The sequence below is a fragment of the Trachypithecus francoisi genome, unplaced genomic scaffold, assembly GCF_009764315.1.
Source record: "Trachypithecus francoisi isolate TF-2019V2 unplaced genomic scaffold, Tfra_2.0 Lachesis_group9, whole genome shotgun sequence".
Lineage (NCBI taxonomy): Eukaryota > Metazoa > Chordata > Mammalia > Primates > Cercopithecidae > Trachypithecus > Trachypithecus francoisi.
This window is the reverse complement of record NW_022681474.1, coordinates 37,487,981-37,509,735: the sequence shown is the minus strand read 5'-3', so window position 1 is coordinate 37,509,735 and position 21,755 is coordinate 37,487,981. Positions and strand designations below refer to the sequence as shown.

General features: G+C 39.8%; 1 protein-coding gene and 1 pseudogene across 1 annotated transcript in view; both read right to left on the bottom strand.

Annotated features, from left to right (window-relative positions):
• Window positions 1-21,755, bottom strand: part of FAM149B1 (family with sequence similarity 149 member B1) — a 78,651-nt gene that overhangs the window by 38,830 nt on the left and 18,066 nt on the right. The window contains 2 exon segments of the mRNA XM_033209602.1: window positions 11,529-11,645; window positions 12,430-12,572. Coding sequence (XP_033065493.1) covers window positions 11,529-11,645; window positions 12,430-12,572 — 260 coding nt within the window.
• LOC117082692 lies at window positions 6,110-7,357 on the bottom strand (annotated as a pseudogene).

Genomic DNA, 21,755 nt, shown 5'->3' with positions numbered 1-21,755 from the left:
AAATGCCTTTTTCCCATTGTCTTGGCTATTAGCACTTGGCTGCTTTTTAGTTATGCAGATATCTCTATCAAATTGTTGCTCCACAGCCTGCTTGAATTCCTCATGCCAAAAAGCTTTTTCTTTCTTTGTCACGCAGCTACGCTGCAAATTTTCCAATATTTTATGCTCTGCTCCCCTTTTAAATATAAATTCCAACTTTAAGTCATTTCTTTGCTCCCACATCTAAGCACAGGTGTTAGAAGCAGCCATGTTACTTCTTGAACACTCTGCAACTTAGAAATTTCTGCTACCCAATACCCTACATCGTGACTCTCAAGATCAAAATTCCACAGATCTCTAGGGGATGGACACAATACAGTCAAGTACTTTTGTTAAGGCATAACATGCATGCCCTTTGCTCCAATCCCCAATAAGTTCCTCATCTCCTTCTGAGACCTTGTCAGCCTGGACTTTATTGTCCATTTCACTATTCGCATTTTGGTCACAACCATTTAACTGGTCTCTAAGAAATTCTAAACTTTCCCTCATGTTCCTGTTGTCTTCTGAGCCCTCCAGTCTTTCAACCTCTGCCCATTACCCAGTTTCAAAGTCACTTCCACATTGTCAGGTATCCTTATAGCAATACCCCATTCCTTGGTATCAGTGTTCTGTATGAAGTCATTCTTGCATTGCTATAAAGACATACCTAACCACGTGTGGTGGCTCACGCCTATAATCCTAGCACTTTGGGAAGACAAGGCAGGCGGATCACGAGGTCAGGAGTTTGAGACAAGCCTGGCCAACATAGTGAAATCCCGTCTCTACTAAAAATACAAAAATCAGCTGGGCACGGTGGCACGCACCTGTAGTCCCAGCTACCAGGCTAAAGCAGGAGAAATGCTTGAACCCGGGAGGCAGAGGTTGTGGTGAGCTGAGATCACACCACTGCACTTCAGCGTGGTCAACAGAGTGAGACTCCGTCTCAAACAACAACAACAACAAAAAATACCTGAGACTGGGTAATTTATAGGAAAAGAGTCTTAATTGGCCTATAGCTCTGCAGGTTGTACAGGAAGGATAGTGCTAATAGTGCTAGCATCTGCTTTGAGAGAGGCTGCAGGAAGCTTTAACTTATGGTAGAAAGTGAGGCAGGAGTAGGCATATCACGTGGCCAGAGCAGGAGAAAGAGAGTGTGCGTGTGGAGTGGTGCCACACACTTCTAAATAACTAGATCTCAAGAGAACTCATTCACTATTGCAAAGATCGTACCAAGTCATGAGGGATTTGTCCCCATGACTCAGACACCTCCCACCAGGCCCTACCTCCAGCACTGGGTATTATAATTCTACAAGAGATTTAGGCAAGGACAAATATCTAAATGATAACAAGCTAACAAACAAGTTTTTTAAAAACTAAGACTAATCACATTCCTAATTACATCTTAAGATATCTCAGGAGGTTATATCCTTATTTCAGTAACTCCATCATTGCCCAAAATATATGCTCCTTAAGGGCAGAGATCTTATCTTATTAATATTTAAATTTCTCTTCCTTCCTAGGCATTCAATAAATATGTGATGACTCATTTGTTTCAGTGGGTTTACTTTGGAGAAAGTCAATCGAATCTGAGAAATAAAATTTAAAAAAATGGATCTCAGTTTAATCAAATGTTAAATATAACCAATTTACACTTTGTATTGCTCTTTATATTTTTTTGTGCCTTAAGTATTTTTTTCAACTAGGAAAACAGAATAAACCCATGGCAGCTGGGCCCATGGCTCACGCCTGTAATCCCAGCACTTTGGGAGGCCGAGGCAGGCGGATCACTTGAGATCAGGAGTTTGAGACCAGCCTGGTCAACATGGTGAAACCCCATTTCTACTAAAAGTACAAAAATTAGCCAGGCGTGGTGGCATATGCCTGTAATCCCTACCTGGGAGGCTGAGACAGGATAACTGCTTGAACCTGGGAGGTGGAGGTTGCAGTGAGCTGAGATTACGCCACTGCACTCCAGCCTGGGCGACAGAGCAAGACTCTGTCACAAAATACATACATACATACATACATATATACATACATAAAATAAACTCATGGCACTTTTAAACAAGGCTAGTGGGAAAATCTTACTGGAAGATGTTTTAGAAATATGTATTAGGAGCTTTAGAATGCACATTTTCTCTGATTCAATGGTTTCATTTGTAAGGATTTCCTTTAAGGATATGACCTGTAAGATTTAGCTATAAGAATTATGATTGGTGGGGCACAGTGGTTCATTCCTGTCATCTCAGCACTTTGGGAGGCTGAGGCAAGTGGATTGCTTGAGCCCAGGAGTTTAACACCAGCCTGTGCAACATGGTGAAACTTTATTTCTGCAAAAAAGTACAAAAATTAGCCAGGCGTGGTGGCATATGCCTGTAATCCCTACCTGGGAGGCTGAGACAGGATAACTGCTTGAACCTGGGAGGTGGAGGTTGCAGTGAGCTGAGATTACGCCACTGCACTCCAGCCTGGGCGACAGAGCAAGACTCTGTCACAAAATACATACATACATACATACATATACATACATAAAATAAACTCATGGCACTTTTAAACAAGGCTAGTGGGAAAATCTTACTGGAAGATGTTTTAGAAATATGTATTAGGAGCTTTAGAATACACATTTTCTCTGATTCAATGGTTTCATTTGTAAGGATTTCCTTTAAGGATATGACCTGTAAGATTTAGCTATAAGAATTATGATTGGTGGGGCACAGTGGTTCATTCCTGTCATCTCAGCACTTTGGGAGGCTGAGGCAAGTGGACTGCTTGAGCCCAGGAGTTTAACACCAGCCTGTGCAACATGGTGAAACTTTATTTCTGCAAAAAAGTACAAAAATTAGCCAGGTATGGTGGCATGCACCTACAGTCCCAGCCACTCAGGAGGCTGAAGTGGAAGAATCACTTGAGTCTGGGAGGCAGAAGTTGCAGTGAGTCATGACTGTGCCACTGCACTTCAGCCTAGGCAACAGAGTGAGACCCTATCTCAAAAAAAAAAAAAAAAAAAGAATTATGATCACAGAATTGTTTATAATTGCCAAAAATAGAAACTAGCTGAACTGTTTCAAAATAGAGGATTTGGGGATGAGTTTCTTAAATAGTGATATATTCATGCAATGGAATAAAGTCCTTAAGTTAATATTGGGAAAAATGGAAGATGTCCACAATAAAATATTAAGTATAAAGAGATTACAAAATATATAATTTCATAAAAACCATATACATACATGGTAGAGAATGCTACATGCCCCTCAATATCCATTCTCTTCTTCTTTCCTAGTAAAATCATCCCAATTCACAGAAACAACATATCCACCTCAAAGACTGCATCTCCCAGTTACCTTGCAGCCAGACATAGTCAATGCAATATGAGCAGAATTATTTTGTGGGACTCTGGGAAGGCTGTTTAAAGGGAACTGGTGTGACTGCAAGGGATACCATTTGGCCCTGCTGTCTTTCCTCCTTTCTGCTACCTGGAAAGTGAATATCATGTTTGGAGCTCTATCAGTGGTCTTGAACCATGAAGAAAACTTCAGAAAAAACATCGTGGGCTAACATGATATGACAGAAAGATGAAGCATCTCAGTCCCTGAAAACACCATGCCACCACTTTACATTGCCTTCCTTCAGACTTCTTTAACATAAAAAGAAGTAAACTTCTCTTAGGCAAGAGTTGGTAAGCAGATAAGATCCTTGATCATGGCAGGTGGCACTGGGATGGAGATGGTAAGAGATGAGAGAAGCTCAGCCTGGGCAAAAGGCGAAATCCTGTCTCTACAAGAAATACAAAATTAGCCAGATGTGGTGGTACACACCTGTAGTCCCAGCTACTCAGGAGGCTGAGGTGGGAGGATCACCTGCGCCCAGGAGATCAAGGCTGTAATGAGCTCAGATTGCGCCACTGTACTCCAGTCTGGGTGACAAAGTGAGGCCCTCTCTCACCAAAAAAAAAAAAAAAAAAAAAAAAAAAGGAAGGAAAGGATGAAGGGCGGGAGGGAGGGAGGGAGGGAATCGGTTTGGAGATCCAATATGTCTAAATCATCTGATGCTGCTGTTTCTAAAAATCTTTAAGTTGGAGATTTAAGATTCTTTAAGTCTCTGTTCTAAAATTCTAAAACAATGGTTCCCAAATTCCAGTCAGCAGATTTATGCCAATCCATGACAAAATTTTTACTGTTCCACACCAAAATTAGTGAAATACCCAGTAATATTAGTGATAATACCCAGTAATATTGCCAAATCTTTTCTTAAAAAGGATTATCATTATTTTGAGATTATGTACTTCATGCTTTTTTGTGTTAATATTTTTCTTGTATAAAATAGTGGTGATAGTATTTTTTTTTTAACCATAATAAAATTAAAAGCTATCAAACAGCCTGGGCACAGTGGCTCATGCTTCTAATCCCAACACTTTGGGAGGCCGAGGCAGGCAGATCACCTGAGGTCAGGAGTTTGAGACCAGCCTGGCCAATATGGTGAAACCTTGTCTGTACTTAAAAAATACAAAAATTAGGCTGGGGGCAGTGGCTCACACCTGTAATCCCAGCACTCTGGGAGGTCAAGGTGGGCAGATCACGAAGTCAGGAGATTAAGACCATCCTGGCTAACACGATGAAACCCTGTCTCTCCTTAAAAAAAAAAAATAATAATAATAATACAAAAAATTAGCTGGGTGTGGTGACTCACACCTGTAATCTCAGCTACTTGGGAGGCTGAGGAAGGAGAATCCCTTGAACCTGGGGGGGAGAGGTTGCAGTGAGCAGAGATCACGCCATTGCACTCCAGCCTGGGTGACAAAAAAAAAAAGCTATCAAACATATGGAATGTATACCCAACATTCCATTATGTTATTCTGCTATTGTATTATTCCATTTATACTAATAACTAATTATATTTTTAGTCAGTGGTAACTAATGGAATTGTTTGTGTTGAAAAATAAATAGGAATTTCTAACAACTATAGGCCTTTATAGCTGCTATTAGAAGAAATTTTAGCTAGATAAGAAGGAAAAATATTCCCATTTCCCCTGAAGCTGCAGCAAAAAAGAAGATAGTATTCTACAACCGTAAAGTTGTCTTTGTAAATGTTATTTCTTTTTTTCTTTTCTTTTCTTTCTTTTTTTTTTGAGACAGAGTCTTGCTCTGTCGCCCAGGCTGGAGTACAGTGCATGATCTTGGCTCACTGCAAGCTCCGCCTCCAGGGTTCAAGTGACTCTCCTGTCTCAGCCTCCCCAGTAGCTGGGATTACAGGTGTGCACCACCACACCTGGCTAATTTTTGTCTTTTTAGTAGAGACGGGGTTTCACCATGTTGGCCAGACTGGTCTGAAACTCCTAACCTCAGGTTATCTGCCCACCTCACACTCCCAAAGTGCCAGGATTATAGGCGTGAGCCACCACGCCTGGCTGTTATTTCCTTTTTTTTTTTTTTTTTACGTGAATATACAGTTTATTTAACACTCTAACTTCATTAAGACATGTGCAATATGGCAATTTTACTGGGAATCTAACCCTACTTAGGATATGATTTCTTGCTGGTGCTTAGCAACAGGGTCCAGTTCACACTTAGCACTAAATACTTGATTGCAATAAATACGATACCAAATAAAATGCATTTGAATGCTTTCTAAAAAATCAATTTTAAAGGCCTTCCTACTCAGGCTAATGACAAACACAATAAGGGCAGATATACTACTTTAATCTAATTGGCTGATTTTATACAGCACTTATATCTTTTAGTCCCCAAATATATTATTAAATAATACAGAACATCTAATACAACTATTTCTACAGAACTAGGAAATAAATTTCTTTTTTTTTTTTTTTTTTTGAGATGTAGTCTCACTCTGTCACCCAGGCTGGAGTGCAGTGGCCGGATCTCAGCTCACTGCAAGCTCTGCCTCCCAGGTTCACGCCATTCTCCTGCCTCAGCCTCCCGAGTAGCTGGGACTACAGGCGCCCGCCACCTTGCCCGGCTAGTTTTTTTTGTATTTTTTAGTAGAGACGGGGTTTCACCGTGTTAGCCAGGATGGTCTCGATCTCCTGACCTCGTGATCTGCCCGTCTTGGCCTCCCAAAGTGCTGGGATTACAGGCTTGAGCCACCGCGCCCAGCAGGAAATAAATTTCTAAGAAAGAAAAAAAATTTTTTTTCTTTTATACCTATCCTAACAGTTTAACTCTAAAGAGGATAAAGCCAATGACTTTCCTCACAAGAGCTCACGACTAATGTTGCTTTGCTATCAAAATCTGTATTTCTGATCTGTTATGAGAATTGAGACAAGATTCAAATATTCCTAAAGAAAGAAGCACAATGCACATTGTAATTGTCTATTCAACAACAGGGAGCATTGCATATAAAACTCTCTCATCCCAGGAATTAAATACGGTCAGCTACATTTATGGGCATTTCCTTCACTGTAGTATTGTAGAAAAATCTCAGTGTCACGAAGAATCCTCTTGTCTTCTTCAGTAACAAAGTTTATAGCCACACCTTTTCTAGCAAATCGACCTCTTCTGCCAATTCTGTGAATATAGTTTTCATGACTGGTAGGTAGATCATAGTTTATAACCAAAGACACTTGGACATCAGTCCCACGTGCCAGTAGTGATCGGAACAGGGCTTGACCCTGATCGGAATTCCCTCATGATAATATCTCTCTCCTTCTGGTCCATGTCACCATGCAGAGCAAAAACTGTGAAGTCCTTGGCATGAATTTTCTCAGTCAGCCAGTCCACCTTGCACCTTGTATTGAGAAAAGTAACAGCCTGTTTAATGGTGTTTTGTACAAATCACAAAGTGTATCCAACTTCCATTCCTCTCGCTCAACACTGATATAAAACTGTTTGATTCCTTCAAGGTTCAATTCTTCCTTTTTCACCAGAATTTGAATTGGATCTTTAGTGAATTTTTTGGTCACTTCCAACACATCAGTTGGCATCGTGGCAGAAAGCAACACAACCTAAATACTTGTATTTAATTTTTGGAAAAATCTCATAGATTTGATCATTAAACCCTTGGCTGAACATTTCATCTGCTTCATCCAAAACTAACATTTTGATCCATTTTGGAAAAAGGTATCTTCTGTTTAACATATCACATACTCTCCCTGGTGTACCAACAATATGTGGTGCTTCAGCCTGCAGTTTTGCATTCATTTTGAACATCTGTTCCAACAATGCAGGCATGACATGTTGCTTCCGTATAGTCTCCAAGTGCCAGAAATAACTTTCGGGTACTTTTGGTTTTGTTTTGTTTTTGAGATGGAGTTTTGCTCTTGTCACCCAGGATGGAGTACAATGGCGCAATCTTGGCTCACTGCAACCTCCGCCTCCCAAGTTCAAGGGTTGATTCTCCTGCCTCAACCTCCCGAGTAGCTGGGATTACAGGTACCCACCAATATGCCCACCTAATTTTTGTATTTTTAGTAGAGATGAGGTTTCACCATGTTGGCCAGGCTGGTCTTGAACTCCTGACCTCAGGCGATCTACCCGCCTCAGCCTCCCAAAGTGCTGGGATTACAGGTGTGAACCACTGTGCCCCGCCACCTTTTGGATCTTTAATACAGGGAATAATAGGTCTCTGTTGAATAGCGGAAGGCTTCTCAAATCATAAGCACAGATACCCCAAAGAAGAGACTCCTTTAAGTTTGTATCATCAAAGTTATCAACAACCTCCTTCCAGTTGCTCTCGATGACACCATCAGGGTCCATTCTCTGTGGGCCACCATGTTCTCTGCTGTTATAATCCACGGAGCCACCAGACATGATGTGAAAAACTACTTAGCATCTGACTGAAAAACTGCGTATGTTATTTTAAACAAAGGACTCTTTTAAATCATTGGACTTTGGAGATTACTATATCTGGAAAATAACCTTTAATTTATATAATGTCTGTAATTCATTTATTTAACAAAGGAATAGGCTGGATACAGTGGCATGTGCCTACAGTCCCAGCTATTTTGGAGGCCAAGGCAGGAGGATCTCTCGAGCTCAGGAGTTTGAGGTCAGCCTGGGCAACATAGTGGGACCCTGTCTCCTAAAACAACCAACCAAACAAAAAGAGTAACAGTTATCTTACCTAGTAACTGTGTTGCCCTGGTAGTTATATTTAAATAGAGATGTGTTTTCTCGTGTGACATAACTTTATTCTTCTCCCACATTCATGGAGGATAAAATGACTGCTAGGTTTTTTATTTACACAAAGAGTTTAATTTGGAACCAGTCCTTCCAGGTGTAGGCATTAGGAAGTACAGTTCCTCATCTCTAATGAAAGTGATTACTGCCAAGGCCCTCTGGGATGATTGGAAGGAACAAGTGGCCAAGAGCTATCCTTCCTGCCCAGCATCTTTTCAGGTGCTTATTGGCCATTTGCATATCTTTATAGAATTGTCTATTCAAGTCCTTTGTCCATTTTTCAATTGAATTATTATTATTATTTTCTGAGATGGAGTTTCACTGTTGCCGCCCAGGCTGGAGTGCAATGGTGCGATCTCGACTCACTGCAACCTTCGCCTCCTGGGTTCAAGCAATTCTCCTGCCTCAGCCTCCTGAGTAGCTGGAATTACAAGTGCACACTGCCACTCCCAGCTAATTTTTGTATTTTTAGTAGAGACGGGGTTTCACCATGTTAGCCAGGCTGGTCTTGAACACTTGACCTCAGGTGACCCACCAGCCTCAGCCTCTCCAAGTGTTGGGATTACAGGCGTGAGCCACCATGCCCAGCCTGGATTACTATTTTTGGTTGTTGTTGAGTTATAGATGATTCTTATATATTCTGGATATTAACTCCTCATCAGATATGATTTGCAAACCTTTTCTCCCATTTGATATATTGCCTTTTCATTCTTTTGTTTCTTTTGATGTTCAGAAGTGTTTATATTTGATGTAGTTCCATTTGTCTGTTATTGCTTTTGTTGCCTGTGCTTTTAGTGTTATATTCAAGAAATCAATGCCAAATCCAATGGCCTGAAGCCTTGCCCCTATGTTTTATTCTAGGAGTTTTACAGTTTTACATCTTACATTTAGGTCTTCAATCCATTTTGAGTTAATTTTTGTATATGGTATAAGTAAGGGTCCAACTTCATTGTTCTGCATGTGGGTGTCCAGTTTTCCTAACTCCATCTGTTAAAGAGACTGTCCTTTACCCAGGTAGTCTTGGCACTCTTGTTGAAAATCATTTGGCCATAATTGCAAGGGTTTATTTTTGGGTTCTCCATTCTTTTAATGATTTTTAAAGGGTTATAATTCAGCATGTAGTCATGTACTTTAGCAACTCATTAGATATTATAGTTAGTTATTTTTTGTTGGGATATATATCTAAGTATAAATAAGCCCCTTAGCTAACTTGAAGTAGCAGAATGCATAGTTTTTCTCAAGTGGAAATGTCTTCAAACTCATCTTTTCGGGATCCTTTTTTGGTCTGTATTTCCCCTGTATGTTGCCACAAGTTCCTGGATTTTCCTTTTTTTTTTTTTTTTTTGAGACAGAGTCTTGCTCTGTCGCCCAGGCTGGCGTGCAGTGATGTGATCTCAGCTTACTGCAAACTCTGCCTCCCAAGTTCAAGGGATTCTCCTGCCTCAGCCTCCTGAGCAGCCGGGATTACAGGCGTGCGCCACCACACCTGGCTAATTTTTGTATTTTTAGTAGAAACAGGGTTTCACTATGTTGGCCAGGCTGGTCTCAAACGCCTGACCTCAATTGATCCACCTGCCTCAGCCTCCCAGAGTGCTACGATTACAGGTGTGAGCCACTGCGCCTGGCTGGAATTTCTTCTTTTTGTGTGTTTGTTTCTCTCACCCTGTCTTACGGTGCTGAGGAACTTCATTTTGACCTAGACATTAATTACTTTGTATTGCAACCATAATGTCAATGTATACATTAATTCATTTTTGTGTAGTTTTTTTAAAAACGTAAATATGATCTGCTTTTATTTAGTTAAGAAAAAAGAGTGGCCAGGCATGGCAGATCATGCCTGTAATCCCAGCACTTTGGGAGGCCAAGGTGGGGAAATCACTTGGAAGGAAGAGAAGAAGGCTTAGGGATATAGGATTTAATGATTATAATTTAGAGTACCCTAAAGATTCAGAGAGAAAATTGCTAAGCTGCAGAGATACCAGGTGCTAGCCTTTAGAAAATTTAAAAGTTGCTCAGGAGTTCAAGACCAGCCGGGGCAACATGGTGAAACCCCATCTCTACTAACAATACAAAAATTAGCCGGGCGTGGTGGTGGGTGCCTGTAATCCCAGCTACTCGGGAGGCTGAGGCAGGAGAATCGCTCGAACCTGTGAGGTGGAGGTTACAGTAAGCTGAGATTGTGCCATTGCACACTGCACTCCAGCCTCGGTGACAGAGCAAGATTCCGTCTCAAAAAAAAAAAAAAAAAAAGGCTGGGTGCGGTGGCTCATGTCTGTAATCCCAGCACTTTGGGAGGCTGAGGCGGGTGGATCATGAGGTCAGGAGTTTTAGACCAGCCTGGCCAGTATGGTGAAATCCCGGGCGTGGTGGTGTGCACCTGCAGTCCCAGCTACTCGAGAGGCTGAGGCAGAAGAAATGTTTGAACCTGGGAGGTAGAGGTTGCAGTGAGCCAAGACTGTTCCAGCCTGGGTGACAGAGGGAGATTCCATCTCAAAAAGAAAAAAAAAAGTACTTTGAAGTTTAACTTCTTTAAAGATATTAAATTGTAATTAATATTACAGGTTATTAAAAAATCACTTTTTCAACATTTTTTCAAAAAAGTTTTAAAAAGTCTTTTTCTTAGACTTTGACATTTTTAAAAAACTATTCTATTTACACATTTATGCCAAGAAGGAAGTGTCCATATTTATAGATTTATGTAAATATATATAGATATAGAGACCTGAATAACAAGAATATCCTTAAGCACTATTATATGGTTTGAATATTTGTCCCCTCCAAAATTCATGTTGAAATTTAGTCCCTAATTTGGCAGTGTTGAGAGGTGGAGCCTTTAAGGGGTAACTGGATCTTGGGGGTTCTGTCCTCGTGAATGGTTTAATCCATGTATGGATTATTGGATTATCGTGGAAGGGGAACTGGTAGCTTTATAAAAAAAAAAAAAGAGAGAAACCTGAGTTGGCATATTAGCATGAACAGCCCCCTTGCCATGTGAGTCCCTGCACTGCCTTGGGACCCTGCAGAGAGTCCCACCAGCAAGAAGGTCCTCCCAGATCCTGCCCCTTGACCTTGGACTTCTCAGCCTTCAGAACTGTAAGAAATAACTTCCTTTTACTTATAAATTGCCCAGTTTCAGGTATTCTGTTATAAGCAAAAGAAAACAGACTAATACACTCCAAGAAAGGTATAACTTTCTGAACAAAATTACATAATAAAATTTTAATATACACAGAGACTATGGACCATCTTACAGAATTTGCTATGCTTTACTAAATACCAATAAGCAGGAAGAAGTATTTTAATCCCTTAATACAACTGGTAGGATATAATACTTGCATATTAGGGCACATTGAAATACTTACATAATGGAATACTCACATAGTAGAATCTCTCTCTTGAGACAAGCTTGTTTCATATGAAGTGGAAACAGCAGAAGGGGATCTAGGATACAATCTATAACCTTCACTTGGAGTGATTATCTGCCTACCTAGAATCCTTCAAAATGAAGAAACACACACACAACTAAGCACTTTCACTGGCATACATACAAAATCTAGATATATTTTGAACACATTTGATGGCTCTACATAAAAAGTCCAGTATACAGTCTGATACTGATTAAGAATGAGAAAATGTGAATCCAGAGCCTTACTACAGGTATATCTCTTCCATAGAATGGAGATGGAAAAGATAAACCTATAGCCCGGTGTTAAAAAAAAAAAAAAAATCCAAGAAATCTAAGCAAACATCTGTAATCTGCCCTTCATGCTCTATAATAGTCCTCATTAAATCAGCCAAAATGGGATGAAGGCCCAGTCAAATTAGTGAAAACTATGAATTACATTCTTAAGAACATGAAGTTTTATAAATTTTGAGTATGTGCAATAAGTGGTACTATTGCAGTTTCTGAAGGAAGCTCTTGAACAGCTTATGTCTGGTTTCAAGTATACGTAAGAATTTAATTGTATACAACAGTGTACATTTTCTGACCATCCTGTTCAAAAGAAGGGCTTTTTGGTACCCAGATACTAGACCTCAGCTGCTCTTGTAGAAATAATTTTACTTCATTAGGATCACATATTGTTAGTTATGGAAACTCTAAGAAACTTCTACCAACTTAAGTTTTCTCTTAGCTGAGGCTTTATACCACATGGCCTTATTTACATTCATTAAAGTCATGCTCAGAAAGATTTTAGAATACAAGCTTTTTTAAAAAAAAATCTACTTTTTAAATTTTAGTATTATCCATGAATACAAGTCCACTGGAGGGCTTCAGTACCTGAGGTGAGGAAAGCTGGCTGTCCACTGTTGGCACTCTTCTTGTAGACTCTTGGTATGCACACTCAACTTCTGCTCATACAAGAGTTCATCAATGGCTGTGAACATTGCCTGGACTTTTTCAGTGGCATTTTGATCGAGTTCCTAAAAGAAAATATTCCCCCCAAATATTTAGGTGAGCTTCACTCTCTGTTAAAAATTGTAAAGACTGAAAGCATTTAAATGTTTTGTTTAAATGTTAAACAAAATTAAATTAAACAGTCTACTTGAAATACTGCTGTGTTTCCATGAAAGAAAAATTAAATTAGTGAGTTTTCAGATCTTGGAATTTTCAGATATCTTCTCCATTCATATTTAAAGAAAATTTAGATAAATGTCTGTTTTTTAGGCTGGTCCAAGTACAGTGGCGTTTACAGCTAATTGATCACAACCACTTACGGATTTCTTTGTTTCCTCTCCACTCCTACTGCTTCACTTGACTAGCCTTAAAAAAAAAAAAAAAAAAAAAAAAGACCAGGCACGGTAGCTCAGGCCTGTAATCCCAGCACCCTGGGAGACCGAGATGGGTAGATTACTTGAGGCCAGGAGTTCAAGACCAGCTTGGCCAACATAGTGAAACCCCGTCTCTACTAAAAACACAAAAATTAGCCGGGCGTGGTGGTACACACCGGTAATCCCAGCTACTTGGGAGGCTAAGGCACACGAATCACTTGACCTGGGAGGTACAGGCTGTAGCAAGCCAAGATTGTGCCACTGCACTCTAGCCTGGGTGACAGAGTGAGACTGTGTCTCAAAAAAAAAAAAAAATTCTCTATATATTTTTATCTATTTATTTATTTTTGAGATGGAATCTTGCTCTGTCACTCAGGCTGGAGTGCAGTGGAGCGATCTCTGCTCACTGCAAGCTCTGCTTCCCAGGTTCACGCCATTCTCCTGCCTCAGCCTCCTGAGTAGCTGGGACTACAGGCACCCGCCACCATACTCGGCTAATTTTTTTTTTTTTTTCATTTTTAGTAGAGACAGGATTTCACCATGTTAGCCAGATGGTCTCGATCTCCTGACCTCATGATCCGCCCGCCTCGGCCTCCCAAAGTGCTGGGATTATAGGCATGAGCCACCGCACCTGGCCTGGTTCTACCATTTTTAAGAAAAGGTAGACAGAAAATCCTGTGTATATTACTTTGTATACTGCATCTTTCACTTGGCAATTGACATGTTATGTCCTTGCCCTCTGTAGTCCACCCTTTAAGAATAGTCAGGCCCTGGATTAAGAAAATGTGGCACATATACACCATGGAATATTATGCAGTCATAAAAAAGGATGAGTTCATGTCCTTTGTAGGGACATGGATGCAGCTGGAAACCATCATTCTCAGCAAACTATCGCCAAGAACAGAAAACCAAATACCGCATGTTCTCACTCATAGGTGGGAATTGAACAATGAGATCACTTGGACACAGGAAGGGGAACATCACACACCGGGTCCTGTTTTGGGTTGGGGGAAGGGATAGCATTAGGAGATATACCTAATGTAAATGACGAATTAATGGGTGCAGCACACCAACATGGCACATGTATACATATGTAACAAACCTGCACGTTGTGCATATGTACCCTAGAACTTAAAGTATAATAAAAAAAAAAAAAAAGAAAAGAATAGTCAGGCCAGGCACAGTGGTTCACACCTATAATCCCAGCACTTTGGGAGGCCAAGGTGGGTGGATCTCCTGAGGTCAGGAGTTCCAGACCAGCCTGGCCTACATGGTGAAATCCTGTCTCTACTAAAATACAAGAATTACAAAAATACAAAAAATACAAATAATTAGCTGGGCGTGATGGCAGGCGCCTGTAATCCTAGCTACTCGGGAGGCTGAGGCAGGAGAATCACCTGAACCTGGGAGGCGGAGGTTGCAGTGAGCCCAGATCGCACCAGCCTGGGCAACAAGAATAAAATTCCTTCTCAAAAAAAAAAACTGGGGGTGGGGGATGGCTCACGCCTGTAATCCCAGCAATTTGGGAGGCCAAGGCAGGCAGATCCTGAGGTTGGAAGTGCGAGACCAGCCTGACCAACATGGAGAAACCCTGCCTCTACTAAAAATACAAAATTAGCTGGGCATGATGGCGCATGCCAGTAATCCCAGCTACTTGGGAGGCTGAGGCAGGATCTCTTGAACCCGGGAGATGGAGGTTGCGGTGAGCCAAGATCGTGTCATTGCACTCCAGCCTGGGCAACAAGAGCGAAACTCCGTCTCAAAACAAACAAACAAACAAAAAAACCCAGAATAGTCAGAGGGCTGGGCATGGAGGTTCACACCTGTAATCTCAGCAACTCAGGAGGCTGAGTGGGGACGATCACTTGAGGCCAGAAGTTTGAGATCAGCCTGGGCAACATCACAAGACAGCCATCTCTAACAAAAATAAAAAATTAGCCAGGCATGGTGGTCTGTGCCTATAGTCCCAGCAACTCAGAAGGCTGAGGTGGGAGGATTACTTGAGCCCTGGAGTTCAAGGCTGCAGTAAGCCATGATTGTGCCACTGCATTCCTGGGTAACCAAGTGAGACCTCATCTCTAAAAAAAAAAAAAAAAAAAAAAGCAGTCAGAGGGATGGTTACAAAATGCAAATCTGATCATTTTTTCAGATTCCTTGCTTACCCTCTACTACATCTAAATTTACACATCCTTTTACATTCCAGTGTTCCAGTGGGAGAAAAATCATATCTTCTTTTAAAAGTATAAGATGAAGATAATGTATTTTCACCCTAAACATGAAAGTCAACCCCTACCCAATAAAAATTATATCTATCTATCTGGGAGTTTTTTTTTTAATTTGTCCAAAGCTGGGGATGGTGGCCTACACCTGTAGTCCCAGTGAATCAATCAGGAAGCAGAGTTAGAAGGATTGCTTGAGCCCAAGAGTTTGAGGTTGTACTGGGCCATGGTGGCACTTGTGGCTAGCCATTGTGTTCCAATCTGGATAGCAAGACCCCTCTCTAAAAAAATTGTCTTTCACCTGATAGGCTTTTCAAACATATCTTTCTTCAGGTCTTAAAAAAAAAAAAAAAAGGCCTGGCGCGGTGGCTCAAGCCTGTAATCCCAGCACTTTGGGAGGCCGAGACGGGTGAATCACGAGGTCAGGAGATCGAGACCATCCTGGTCTACACGGTGAAACCCCGTCTCTACTAAAAAATACAAAAAACTAGCCGGGCGAGATGGCGGGCGCCTGTAGTCCCAGCTACTCGGGAGGCTGAGGCAGGAGAATGGCGTAAACCCGGGAGGCGGAGTTTGCAGTGAGCCGAGATCGCGCCACTGCACTCCAGCCTGGGCGACAGAGCGAGACTCCATCTCAAAAAAAAAAAAAAAAAAAAAAAAAAAAAAAATCAGTGACTACTTCTTTGAATACTGCCTCTTTCTTATTCTCTAAAATTTCTGTCAGAAATATATTGTAGTTTCTTAATCCATCCTCCATGTCTCCTAACTACTCTTCAAATTCTGTCTTTAGTTCCCCGGTTCCAGGTGATTTTCTTAGTTCTAGCATTCAATTCGCTACTATCTGCTTCACTGGGTCCACCTTACTTTATATATTGAGATATTTCAAATGCTATTCACTCTGAAGATGTTTAACTGGTTCTTCATATTTGCCTGTTACGTTAATATCTTTACCTGCTCTGTTTAAAAACCTCTAATAATTTAAATAGATGTTGTCTTGTCCTTTAACTCTTTGAGGACTTTAAAATTTTAATCAACTTTACTGAGGAATAATTTACATTCAGCAAAACGCACATTTAAGGGTACAGCACAATGAGATTTGACAAAATATTCACCTAGTAACTACCATTCCTTTCCAGATATAAAACATTTCTCCTCACATTCCTTTGCAGCTGAAGTTTTCCAAAATGTTGAGTTATTTTTATCACTGTAAGTTAGTTTTGTCTGGTCTAGAACTTCATATAATTGGGATTGTGCAGGATGCACTTTTTTGTGTTTGTCTTCCTTCATTCAGGAGAATCTTTTTGAGGTTCATTCATGTTATTGCATGTATTAATTATTCATTACATTCTATTGCTGAAAAGTATTTTGTTTTAAGACTATGCTGCAATTTGTTTATTCATTCCCCTGTTAAAGGACATTTATGTTATTTTCAGTATTTGTTTATATTGTTTGTTATGAATAAAGCTGATATAAACATTCATGTACAAGTCTTTTTCTAGACATGTTTTCATTTTTCTTGGATAATACCTAGCAGTGAAATTGCTGTCACATAATAAATGTATGTTTAAAGAAATTACTAAACTATTTTATAGGATAGATATACAATTTAGCACTCCTATCAGAAATGTGTGAGCATTAAACCCGCTCCACATCCTTTCCAGTACTAGGTATTGTCAGTCTTTTTAATTTTAGCAATTTTTGTGAATGTGGAGTGGTCTATCTTCCCAGTTTTCTATTTGCATTTTGTCTATAATTCATCATATGGAGCATCTTTCTACATGCTACTTGGCCATTTATGTATTTTTCTTTCATGGAATGTCTTTTCAAGTCTTTTGCCCATTATTTCAGCTTTTATTTTTCCTTTTTATTTATCTATTTATTTATTATTTACTTTTTAGAGATGGGGGTCTCACTTTGTTGCTTAGGCTGGTCTCAAATGCTTGGGCTCAAATGATCTGCTGGTCTCAGCCACTCAAAGTGTTGGGGTTACAGGCATGAGCCACTGTGCCTAGCCTTTTTTTTTTTTTTCTTTTTAATATGCAGTTTTAAGAGCTCTTTATATACTTTGGATACCAGTCAGATATTGGAAATATTCTCTCCCAATCTGTGATCTGTCCTTTCATTTCTTTCTTTCTTTTTTTTTTCCTCTGAGACGGAGTCTCTCTCTGTCACCCAGGCTGGAGTGCAGTGGTGTGATCTCAGCTCACTGCAACCTCCACCTCCCAGGTTCAAGCAATTCTCTGCCTCAGCCTCCAGAGTAGCTGGGATTACAGGTGCCCGCCACCACGCCTGGCTAATTTTTAGTATTTTTAGTAAAGACGGGGCTTCACCATCTTGGCCAGCCTGGTGTCCTTTCCATTTCTTTTTTTCTTGAGACGGAGTCTCGCGCTGTCACCCAGGCTGGAGTGCTGTGGCCGGATCTCAGCTCACTGCAAGCTCCGCCTCCCGGGTTCACGCCATTCTCCTGCCTCAGCCTCCCGAGTAGCTGGGACTACAGGCGCCGCCACCTCGCCCGGCTAGTTTTTTGTAGTTTTTAGTAGAGACGGGGTTTCACCGTGTTAGTCAGGATGGTCTCGATCTCCTGACCTCGTGATCCGCCCGTCTCGGCCTCCCAAAGTGCTAGGATTACAGGCTTGAGCCACCGCGACCGGCCTCCTTTCCATTTCTTAATGGGGTATGTGAAAGCAAAAAACATGTAAATTTTGAAGGAGTTAAATTTATCCATTTTCATAGCTTATGCTTTTGGTGTGTCCTATTTATGAACTTGTTGCCTAATCCAAGGTCTTGATTTGTTTATACATTTTCTTCTAAACAATTTATAGTTTTTGCTCTTATATTTAAGTTTATAATTCATTTTGAGTAAAATTTTTACATGATGTGAATTCATCTTTTTGCACATGGATATCCAATTGTCCCAGCAACATTTGTTAGGAAAAAAAAAATCCTTTCTCTATTGAATTGCCTTTGTACCTTTGTCAAAAATCAATGGATCCTAAATGTAAAACTCTCAATTCTGTTCTATTGACTATATGACCATATTTTTGTCAGTACCACACTGATTTTGTTGTTGTTGTTGTTTTGACACGGAGTCTTGCTCTGTCGCCTAGGCTGGAGTGCAGTGGCACAATCCTGGCTCACTGCAACCTCTGCCTCCTGGGTTCAAGTGATTCTCCTGCCTCAGCCTCCAGAGTAGCTGGGACTACAGGCCTGCACCACCATGCCCAGCTAATTTTTGTGTTTTTAATAGAGTCAGGGTTTCACCATGTTGGCTAGGCTGGTCTCGAACTCCTGACCTCAGGTGATCCACCTGCCTTGGCTTCCCAAAGTGCTGGGATTACAGGCGTGAGCTACCACGCCCTGCCCACACTGTTTTGACTAATGTTTTGATGCCACGTTTTGAGATGTGGTAGTATATGTCCTCTAATTTTCTATTTCTGTTTCAATTTTTTTTTTTTTTTTTTTTTTTTTACTAATCTGGATCCTTTACAATTTCATATACATTTTAGGATTAGCTTATCAATTTCTATAACAATGTCTCCTAGGATTTTGATAGAGAGTGCACTGATATATAGATTAATTTGGGGAGAAATGCCATATTATTATTTTGTCTTCCAAGTCTCTTCATTTATTTAGATTTTCTTTAATTTCTCTCAGCAATGTTTTGAAATTTCCAATGTACAAGTCTTGTGTTGCTTTTATTAAATTAATTGCTAAGAACTGTTTTTATTCTATTGTGATTTTTAAATTTTCATTTTTGGATTGTTCAGTGCCAATGTGTAGAAATACAAATTTTTAAATTTAGATATAATTCACACACCATGAAATTCACCCTTTTAAATTGTCAAATTCAGTGTTTTTAGTATATTCACAGTTGTGCAACTATCACCAATATCTTAATTCTAGAATATTTTATCACCCTCAAAAGAAACTGTTTCCATTAGCAGTCATTCCCCATTCCTCTCTCTGCCCAGTCCCTGGCCACCAATAATCTACTTTCTGTCTCTATGGAATTGCTCTTCTGGGCAATTCATATAAATGGAATCAAACAAGATGTGATGTGTCATGTCTGGCTTCTTTCACTTAGCATGTTTTGAAGGTTCATCCAAGTTGTAACATATATCAGAACTTCTTTTATTTTTCTGGCTCAAAAATACCACACTGTATGAAAACCATATTTTTGTAAATTGCTCTTGCATACTGTGACCTAACTGAACTCATTTATTAGTTCTACTAGATTTGGGGGGTGGTAATGGAGGGAATGTAAATTTTCTGGATTTTTTTTTATATCATGACATCTGTGAATAAAGACATTTTTATTTCCTCCTCTTCAATTTGAATGCCTCTTTGTCTTGCACTGGCTAGAACCTCCAATACAATGCTGAATAGAAGTGGCAAGAGTGGACATCCTTACTTTGTTCTAAATCTTAAGGGGAAAGTATCCAGTCTTTTCCTGTTACATATAATAACGTTAGTTCTAAGTTTTTTGTAGATGCCCAGCCTTTCAGGTTGATTAAATTCTCTTTTATTTCTTGTATGTTGAGTGTTTTTTTAAATTATGAATGGGTGTTAGATTTTGTCAAATTTTTTTTATGTTACTATTAAGATGATGATGTCATTTTTGTCCTTTATTCTATTAATATAATGTATTAAATTAGTTGTTTTTCTTTTTTTCAACGTCTGTCTACCCAGATGAAGAGTTGTTTTTCTTTCTTTTTTTTTTTTTTTGAGACGGAGTCTCGCTCTGTCTGTCGCCCGGCTGGACTGCAGTGGCCGGATCTCAGCTCACTCAAGCTGCGCCTCCCGGGTTTATGCCATTCTCCTGCCTCAGCCTCCCGAGTAGCTGCGACTACAGGCGCCAGCCACCTCGCCCAGCTAGCTTTTTGTATTTTTTTAGTAGAAACGGGGTTTCACCGTGTTAGCCAGGATAGTCTCGAACTCCTGACCTCGTGATCCGCCCGTCTCGGCCTCCCAAAGTGCTGGGATTACAGGCTTGAGCCACCGCGCCTGGCCTGAAGAGTTGTTTTTCTAATGTTGAACCAGTTGTGCATTCCTGGGATAAATCCTATTTACCCACTTGGTCAGGGTAAATAACCCTTTTATGTGATTGGATTTGGTTTGCTAATAAAGTTTTTGTGTCTAATTTCAAGAGGCATCTGGTTTGTAGTTTTCTTGTGATGACGGACTTTGGTATCAAGGTCATACTGGCTTCATAGAATGAATTAGGTAGGAACTGTTCTTTCTTTCCTGAAAGAGTTTGTGAGGAATTGGTATTATTTCTTCTTAAATATTTAAGTGTATATAGAAATAAATTGATTTTTACATATTGACTTTGGACCTTGTGGCCTTGTTAAATTCATATATCAGTTCTAATTTTTTTTCTTTTTTTCTTTCTATTCCTTAGAATCTCTTATATAAAGATTTCTTTTCTTGTCTTTGTCTGGTTTTGGTATCAGGGTAATACTGGTCTCATAGAATGAATTGGAAAATGTTCCTTGATTTTCTGAGTCTGTGAAATATTGTTATTATTTCTTTAAATATTTGATAGAGTTTACTAGAATTTAAATATTTGATAGAATTTACTAGCCCATCTGTGCCTGGATTTCTTTGTGGGAAGATTTTTTGTTTGTTTGTTTGTTGAGACAGATTCACTCTGTTGCCCAGTGTAGTGTAGTGGTGTGACCATGGCTCACTGCAGCCTTGACCTCCCAGGCTCAAGCGATTCTCCCACCTCAGCCTCGCAAGCAGCCAGGACTAAAGGCACGTGCCACCATACCTGGCTAATTTTTTTAGTTTTTGTAGAGATGGGGGTCTCACTATATTGCTCAGGCTGGTCTTGAACTCCTGGATTCAAGTGATCCTCCCTCCTTGCCTCCCAAAGTGCTGAGATTACAGGCATGAGCCACTGTGACCAGTCGAAAGATTTTTAATTATTAATTTAGTTTATTTAAATAGAAATTACATAGATAGAAATAACCCAATTACATTGGTATGGCTCTATCTAAATTTTTAATTTCTGTTTAAGTCAATTTGTTAATTTATGTCTTTCCTGGGATTTGTCCATTACATCTAAGTTATCTAATTTGTTAGCATTAAGTTGTTTACTGAATTCTCTTAGTACTTTCTGTAGGGTTGAGTTATGCCCTCTCTTTCATTCCTGATCATGTCAAGCTCTCTTCTTTCTTGATCAAACCAACTAAAGATTTGTCAATTTACTGACTTCTTTCTAAAGAAACAACTTTTGACTTTATTTTCTCTATTTTTTGTTTTATTAATTTTTATCTTATCTGTATTATTTCCTTCTTTCTGCTTTGCTTTGGATTTAGTTTGTTCTTCTTTAGTTTGTTAAGGTGGAAACTTATTGAGACCTCCCTGTTTTTCTGTAGGCATTTAAAGCTATTCATTTCCTCCTAGCTGCATCCCATAAATTTTGATATTTTGCTTTTCCCTTTTCATTCAGTTCAAAATATTTTCTAATTTCCCTTATAGATTCCTTTTTCAACCCGTGTTATTTAGAAGAGTGATGTTTAATTGCCAAATATTTGAGGATATCCCAAATGTATGTTGTTGATTTATAATTTAATTCCAAGGTGGTTGGAGAACATACCTTGTATAATTT